At 57.3% G+C, this 8677-nt stretch overlaps 1 protein-coding gene; it reads right to left on the reverse strand.

Annotated features, from left to right (window-relative positions):
- Positions 1-7695: 7695 nt before the first annotated feature.
- On the reverse strand, positions 7696-8634 carry CHC_T00002859001 (hypothetical protein). XM_005713961.1 is given in 2 exon segments: positions 7696-7845; positions 7846-8634. The coding sequence occupies 1 exon segment, from the start codon at positions 8632-8634 to the stop codon at positions 7846-7848; it is 789 nt and encodes a 262-aa protein (XP_005714018.1). The 3' UTR covers positions 7696-7845.
- Between the last annotated feature and the right edge of the window lie 43 nt (positions 8635-8677).

Here is an 8677-nt window from a genome sequence, read left to right on the forward strand (position 1 = left end):
ATGTGATTCCCTCACAGAACATCTGCGTTGATGAGAGTATGTCACGCTGGTATGGACTTGGAGGAGATTAGATTGAAACCGGTCTTCCTCATTATGTGGCCATGGACCGAAAACCCGAGAATGGCTGTGAGTTGAAGACTGCTGCATGTGGAAAAAGTGGAATCATAATAAGAATTGAGAACGTCGTCTCAGCTGAGGAGACTTCTTTAAAAGATTTTGAAAGTGACCACTTACACGGAACCGCAGTGACTTTGAGGTTGTTACAGCCATGGTTTCACACCAATCATGTTGTCTGCGCGGATTTTTACTTTGCTTCTGTCCACACGGCTGAATCACTTTATGAGAAAGGTCTTAGATTCACAGGTGTAGTGAAGACATCTACCAAGAAATATCCGATGAAATATCTATCTCATCTGGAGATTGCTGAAAAGGGAGAGCACGTCACACTAGTTTCGAAGCCGGTGGCCGGGCCTCATCTCATGGCAGTGATGTGGGTGGACCGAGACCGCAGATACTTTATTAGTTCTGTCGGAACATCCAACGAAGGAACTCCAATCTACCGCAAGAGATGGCGTAGACGTCATAGCGTGACAAGAAAAGATGAATTGTCTATCCGTATTCCCTCAGTCTGCGAGCAGTATTATGAAACTTGCTCTCAGATTGACCGCCACAGCAGATCTCGTCAGGATGATCTCGGCTTGGAAAAGAAGTTCGAAGTCAAGGAGTGGTCTATGCGTGTCAACACTTCTTTATTGGCCATTTGCATTGTGGATGCATGGAAACTGTATGCAGGTGCAAAAGGAGAGGGTTCTAAGATGTCTCTAAATCAGTTTTATTGTGAGCTTGCTGACCAGTTGATTGATAACAAGTATGATCGTATATCGTTAGGTCAGCGAGAATCAGACAGTGCTGTTGAAGATGAAGATGTTGGGTTTGGCAGTGGAATTGGTACTCACCTAACTCCAACCACTCGCAAGCGGAAAAGCGCATCCGGAGAGGAGACTTGTGCTCTTTATCAATCCAGATGCAATATTTGCAAAGGTACAAAAAAGTCAAAGTTTATTTGCTCAACCTGCAAGGCATATTTTGACAAAGAAGTATACCTTTGTCATCACCAGACTGGGCGTGACTGTTTTAAGAAACACATCGACGAACGTCACGATCTTACTTACAAAGGTAAGTAATATTAGTGCTTAAAGCGTTCTAGGCCTTTGAAACTGACTAAATGGGTCAGCATTTGAGTAAAATAGAGCAAAAAGAGATAAAAAACTCCTTTTGCCCCCTATGGTTCTATCCTGCGTCTAAAGACTTGCTTGGAAGACCTACAGCCGTGTCGGAATGCCCCTTTATGAGATGTCACCGTATTCAATCTCATGTTTGAGTGGACGCTATAAAGCGTCCTGGGCTGCAGGTCACGAACAAGAACCATCGAGATCCCCGAAGGGATTTTTCGACCACTAAAGTGCTCAGCGAGGAGTTGAACCCCGGCCTCTAAGACTCAGCGATCCTTGCAGACCACTGAGCTGGCTTGTCAGTTACTAACTAGTCGTTTATAGTTGTCTTTATAGTCGTTCAAAGTTCTACTTCGTAAAAATTGTGCTCCTTTTGTTCTCACTCACACTCGCCGCGATGCCGAAGAAGACGAACGAGTTGCGACCTCCGCCGTTGTCGCCGCCCTCCACCGCTGCCCTCGCCGCGCCGCCGTTGTCGGCGCCGGCGCCCCGCGCCCCGCCTCCCACCACCACCGCCCCAGGCCGTCCGAGCCCTCCCCTGCCTGTCACGGCCCCTCCTGCCGCTCCTGCCGCGCACACCGCTGTGCCCGCTCCCGCCTCTGCACGTAGCGCCGCCGCACTGCTGTTCTCGGCGCCGGCGCCCCGCGCCTCGCCTCAAGCCACCGTCGCCCCAGACCCTCCGACCCCGCCCATGCACGGCACGGCCCCTCTTGCGGCCCGGATCGATGCTCCCGCCCTCGCCCACGCACGTTCCGCCACCACACGGGCCGCACCCGTCTCCCCCCACCTGCCGCGCGCTGCCACCACCCCTTCCTCCCTGCCACACCCCCGCGGTGTACCTCTCCGCCCCGCGCCGTCATGGGCTTCCGTCGCCCGCTCCGGCGTACCCGGATTCGACTCGAACCCTTTATCTCGCTCTGCGCCTCGGTATTCCCTCGTCGCGCCTCCGATCATCCATCTGCCAAGTGTCCCAGTGAGATCCCATGCCCCTCTGCTAACCCTCGCCGCCGCACATGCGCTAGTCTCCGCCCCTCCCACAGCCACACACACAGCACATGGGCTGGCCTCTGCCCCTACCACAGCCCCACACGCTGATCACGCAGCACATGCGCTGGCCTCTGCCCCTACTACAGCCACACACGCCGAACACGCCGCACCTGCGCTCGTCCCCGCCCCAACGACAGCCACCCGCGGTGATTTAATGGCAGCCCGCGCCCTCCTGCGCACCGTCAGCCTCCCCGTCCGTCTTGACCCCAACACAGGAACCCCTGAGGCCCCTCCCCCCGCGATCACCGCCCTTGCCGTCGCTCCCACTTCCTCCCCAACCGGCGCCTTCGCGTCGTTCGCTGCTACTCAAGATGCCCTCCGCCTCGGGGCACGCCTCGCCACCGCCCCCATCCCTCCCCACGTCATCATCCCGGGCGCCGCCAAATGGACCTACATATATTTGGCTGTCGCCGACGTTGGCGCCCTGACGCGCGTGCTCGCTCACACGCGCCTGGTCTACGAGGACTTGCAACTCCTCTCCGTCCCCCTGTCTACCCTAGCCAAGTCCATGGCCCCCTCGCCTGCTGCCAGGGTCGCCCGCCGCCTCTCGCTCGAGTCTCAACGCCTGCTGCGCCGCAACACTCCCACCTCTGTACCTATGGTTCTCCGTACAGCCCTCGCAGGTGCCCTCAGGGAGACATCCCGTGCCATTTACGCTACCCTCACGGATGTCCATTAACGGCCCCCGACCCGCCCCTCCGCACGGGACCCCGCTCCGCCTGCTGTCACTGCAAGACCCGCGTCCCCACCTCACGTCAGTCTGCCCCCTCCCGCCACCGATGCCGACGCTACTCGCCGTCAGGCCGTCACGACCGCCAACTCCCCGACGCCCCAACCCAGCACAGCCTCCACGCCCTCTACGACTTCCCCAGAGGGCCTCACCCGCTCCGCTGCGGCACCGGATGTTACTATGTCCACCCCCGCCACACAAGCCCCACTCGTTCCCGGTGCCCCACCCGAAGCCGTCACCTACACGCCCCCGACGCCCACACCTTCAGCTGAGGGGCCCCCTCTTCCAGACCCCGCCCCCGAGCCATTCGCGGACCGCCCGGAAACCCCGGTCCCCACTCTCACCGATGCCGTGGCCGCCCTCCCCATCACCGCGGCCACACCCCAGCATAACCCCACTCAGCCCAACAGTTGCTCTCTCATGGCTGAAACAGCGCAACCCACCTCGCCACAGGCACGTTTCACCCCTCATCCTGTGCAGTGGCCCCCCCTCCCGTCGTTCAACATACAGCCGCGCATAAAACGTGCGCTCTCCACAAGCGCCAAGACTCCGCCCACTAAGCGCTCCTCCGCCTCCCAGGCCTCGCCTGCGCCCTCCACTACTGACGCATGATCCCGGCAGACACCAATCACACCGCTGGCCCAGACCCTCCCATCACTCCCTTCCCTCCTACCCTCCCCGCTACTGCTACCTCGTCCACACCCCATTCCGACCCCTCTCGCAGCCTCCCTCCACCCCGCACCTCCCCCCTCCCGACTGTGCAAGAGCTCCTTTGCTCCCCGCTTCGGCCATCTGACGTCTTCTCCTCCATCCCCGGCCCATGCCTCCACAGCACTGTTCTCCTGTTCATACGCCTCGTCCGAGCTGCCACAGCTGCTCGTACTCCCGAAACCACTCATGAAGCCTTCATGCGCTTGCACATGCTCCCCACTGCAGTTCTTCGGAAATATTTCCGTGGCGAGCCCGGCTGGAGATCTTCCCGCGGTCAAATGCACGCCCTCCGCCTCAGAATTCGGCGAGCGTGCCGAGGGTCCGAATGGGGAGCTCTGTGGAAAGAAGCTGTGGATGCCCACCAAGCACGGCTGGAATGGATACAGACACACGGACGTCATCGCGCATCTACAGGCTCGTCTTCTGCCCGTGCGGCACGTGCAATGAGGCTCGCGTCACAAGCCCAGTATGGGCGTGCCATGCGTACGCTCATTAACCCGCCCCTCGCCGACCTTAACGACGACACCACAATTCACAAACTCCGTGCACTCCACCCAACCCCAATTGTGCCAGTGGTGCCCTTGCCACACTCCGCACACCCGCGGCCCCCAGAAATCACTGAGCAGCACGTCCTACAGGCTGTCCCCCGCCTGAATCCCAACTCGGCAGCGGGCCCCGATCGTATGTCTCCGAAACTATTGCACCTCCTCGCGAACACGAAAATCAGGTCAGAAGCAGGTGTGACCGGCCTGTCCGCACTCACCAGTCTCGTCAATAGACTGGCACGCGGATCCCTTCCCCTCCGCACTGCCTCACTCGCCAGCGCCGCTACGCTCCTGCCATTAAACCCACGCCCAGGGAAAATCAGGCCTATTGCTATCGGACAAAGCCTGCGCCGCCTGGTCACCAAAGTGCTTCTCGAGGCGGCCATCGAGGACACGCGGGAACATCTCGCGCCTGAGCAAATGGCAAATGGAGTTCCCAACGGAATTGACGCAATCGTTCACGACGCGCGGATGCTCGTTCGTCGCCACGGACACGAGCCACAGTACATCATGGTTTCCATCGATGCCTCCAACGCGTCCAATAATTTTTCTCGCCAAACAGTGCTTCAAAGTCTCCCTGATCGCGCGCCGTCGTTATCGAGGTATCTGGACATGATTTACTCACGAACTCCTCCGCCGCTCATTGTCCCTTCCTCGCCGCCTACAGTTCTGTCCAGTCGAGAAGGGACTCAACAAGGAGACCCGTCCAGCATGTTGTTGTTCTCACTCGCCCTGCAGCCGCTTGCACGCCACATCTCCGAGTCATGCGACCTCCTCATGAACAGATGGTATGCCGACGACGGCACGATTGTCGGCAGAGTTGAGGAAGTAGTGAAAGCGCTCGCCATTATCAAAGCAGAAGGCCCCAAACACCAGTTTTTACTGAACCCTACAAAGACACGTGTGTTTTGGCCCACCGTCAACCCTGAAATTCTGAGCCCCCTGTTTAAGGTGGCCCCGTTCAGTGTTGCAGAGGAAGGACTGGACCTCCTCGGAGCCCCAATCGGTTCACATGGCTTCATGACACAGTACATACAGACAAAATTACTGCAGTGCAACAACGCCCTTTCCCAGCTAGACCCAATACCTGAAGCTCGAACCCGCTTCCACTTACACCGGGTTTCCGCTTCTGCCTGTCGTGTGCAACATCTTTTTCGCCTGGTTCCCCCGGACTTTGCTCTGTCATACGCTCAACAATTTGACCGGGAACAACTTGACGCGTATGCTCGCTTTAATAGTGTGACTCTTTCCCCAACCATCGCGGCTCAAATTCGCTTGCCGTTCAGGCATGGAGGCCACGGCTTCACGTCCTTGGCTTCCACTATCCACGCCTCATACGGAGCCAGTCTCATTGACGCCGCCCCCGTCCGCTTGCAGGGCCCCCAGTTCCCCTCCGTCACACAATATCAGCGTTTTGCAAGAAGCACCCTGCGTGTGGTCCTCAGAAACTTGCCCCCCAGTGTACAACCGCCACACTTTGCGTTGACGGAGGCGGATCTCGGTTGCTTAGAACCAGCTGCCTTAGTGTCGCGACCTGAACGCATACACAACTTTTTACTTCAGGGGCAGCAAAGTGCAGCAGCCCGCACATACTGGCAAAAGAACCTTTGGGAGTCGTTTCCCGATCCAGCTGACCACAGCACCGCAAGCATACGCAGACGAGTCAGGTATAATTCCTTACTTTCCCCGGGTGCTACATCCTTCCTCACTGCCCACCCAGCTGCTACGTCTCGCGTTCACAATGCCACGTGGGCCACGATGCTCCGACGCCACCTAGATGCTCACGTCACACAAGATTCCGTCTCCCCGCTGCGTTGCTCCCATTGCTCTAAACCGATGGACACCAGAGGCGACCATGCTACTATATGTCGCCACGGTTTCGGCACGGTACACCGACATAACACCGTCCGGAATGTCTTTGCCCGACAAGTCTTCCGTCCAGCTGGTCTGGCCTACTCCCTCGAGGTCCCGTTTCTCATACCCAATACCGCTGCACGCCCTGCCGACATACTCGTACAGCCCTCGCCGCCTCCTCCCGGTCTGCTTCCAGATAAGCCAACGGCTTATGATCTCACTATTGGCAGCCCGTTTCGTAAAGGCGTGTTATACCAAGCCGCGCGCCACAGTGCTGGAGCCGCCGAAGCAGGCGCGTATCGCAAGCGCAAGGCCCTCGACCGCACCATCCGCAATGCTCTGCTTATCGAGGACCACGGTCCTCCCCCGTCCCTGGACTGGCACTTTCAACCACTGTCCTTCGACACTCTGGGTGCGCCCTCACAATCCACGCTTCAAGTCATAGACGCTCATGCAAAACTGATCGCTCTCCGCAGCTCCTGCACGATAGCAACTGCAAAGTCACGCATTCACCAACGCCTGAGCTTTGCCATATGGTCCAGTGTCGCTGCAGCTATCCTTTCTCGCCTACCGACACACGTTGCGGACATCACGTACCCGATAGAAGTATAATTCACCTTCATATCTGCTAGTGTATCTGTAAGCGCACCCCTTCTGCATTGATAAATTTACCCCCATCCTTTTGTTCTATACTTGCGAAAATCTTAAATTTTGTTTAAAGTTTACTGTAGAGCATTTGACCTCATATGAGGCAAATTGCCTGTCGTCTAGACACTAGTAGGTGTGTAAATTGTACTTGCCTTATCCTCTCGGCCGGGCAGCAGACATTTGTATTGTACGGTGCGTGTTGGTACCTGTAGTGGAGATCGTCTGTATTCGTTTTGATAGCGGCTTGAGAATCGCAGTTTACTATCGAGTTTACTGGGCGCGTCGACTGACTGGAATCTTCTGCAGCGTGCAAAAGAGGGAAATAGGTGATTTTGTCTTCAGGAAAGGTCTGTGTTCAGGAAGTGTCAGTGGGCGCGAAACGCAGCCTGATGCGCGCCACTGCTTCGCTCATGGCGATGCTATCGGCATGAGACATGCATGCATGGGACGTATGCACGGGTTGACGATGAATAGGTAGGATACTGTACGCAGGGTACAGGATGGACATGGATGCATGCCGTTTCGAAAGCAGTGCAGGCCTGTCACGTGGTGAAGGCCGCCGGCTGTTTAAGGTGGTGTGGAAACGAGCCAATTGCTGCGCAATGGCAGTGGCAATAGGTAGCTCAGGCACGTGTCTCAGGAGGCACGGTGCCCTTCTCTAGCCAGATCTTGAGATATAGAGAGAGAGACGACGGGCGCATACGTATCATGGTATGGTATGGGAATGAGAGGCGTTCGTTGAAGAGATGGTGCGAGATGCACGGTTCTGTATAAAAAAAACAAGCAAGAGCAACTCAATGACAGAAAATAGTAGAGGATAGGTGCCAAGAATGTAGGCTACGGTGCGTCGATCTCTTCCGTCTCGGCCGCCGGCTTCAACAAGAGCAGCAAGGAAAAAGAAAACGCAGCAGGCACTGTCGTTGGTGAATTATGTACACGTCAATAGTTTGTTTTGATGTTCCCCCAACCGCGGGGGGAAGAAATTCATAACTGTTAGCGAAAAAACCTGACACTACTATATACACACACGAGGTTGCGACAGAGAAAAAATTAGACGAAACGTCGCAAGGGGCAGGTATCACCGATTCAAACCCGGGACGACCTGGGGCTGCTCCATATCCTCATCGTCCTTGATCCTGACAAAGCGTCCCTTTACGCGGGGTCGTGCATCGGCGAGCTTCTTGCGGCAGTCGTAGCGAATAAGTTTTCCAAACCTGCGCTCTCTGCGCTTTTGCCTAAACCTGACCAAAGCAGCCTCCCTGGTCTTCTTCTTAAACTCGCGAATGAGCTCCTGCTTCTCGTGCTCAATACGATCCTTTCGCTCTACCTGGGTCTCAGGCTTGACGGGGCCCTGGGGGCGGTGTTGCATGTGGGCGGCGTGGGCGGGCGGCATGACCATGCCTTGAGGGAAGCCCGGGTGCTGGGGACCGGCAAACATGACCATGCCTTGCGGGGCATACATAGGCCCGGGGGCGGAGGGCATCATCATTTGCGGGTGCTGACCGATCATGAACATGCCGTGCGGATGCTGGTGGGGGTGCGACGGGAGGAAGAAGGGGTGCTGGACCGGGTGCTGGACGGGAGCGGCAGCAGCAGCGGCGGCGGGGTGCGGCGGGACAGTTCCTTGGTCCTTGGGGTCGGAGGAGGATGTGGTGTGCGGAGATTGCGGAGAGACCGGGGAGGAGTTGGAGGGGACCTTTGCGTAGCCGCTGTTTGGCGAGACGTGTCGTTGTTGGTGGTGTGCGGAGTGCGGAAGCGGAGAGGAGGATGTGGCCGGGGAGGCGAGGGAGGCGGGGGGTATGTGCTTGTCTTGGTGGGGGCGGTGGTGGTCGGCGGAGTCAGCTGCAGGAGAGACATATGTGGGCATGTTGAGGAACTCGCGGCGGACGGCCTCCTTAGCGGCGGCCTGG

This window comes from Chondrus crispus, genomic scaffold, assembly GCF_000350225.1.
Source record: "Chondrus crispus Stackhouse genomic scaffold, scaffold_159, whole genome shotgun sequence".
Taxonomy (NCBI): Eukaryota; Rhodophyta; class Florideophyceae; order Gigartinales; family Gigartinaceae; genus Chondrus; species Chondrus crispus.

Bases quoted from the DNA above. Each gene is read 5' to 3' on its own strand.
- CHC_T00002859001 (XM_005713961.1), bottom strand. From the start codon at position 8,634: ATGCCCACATATGTCTCTCCTGCAGCTGACTCCGCCGACCACCACCGC.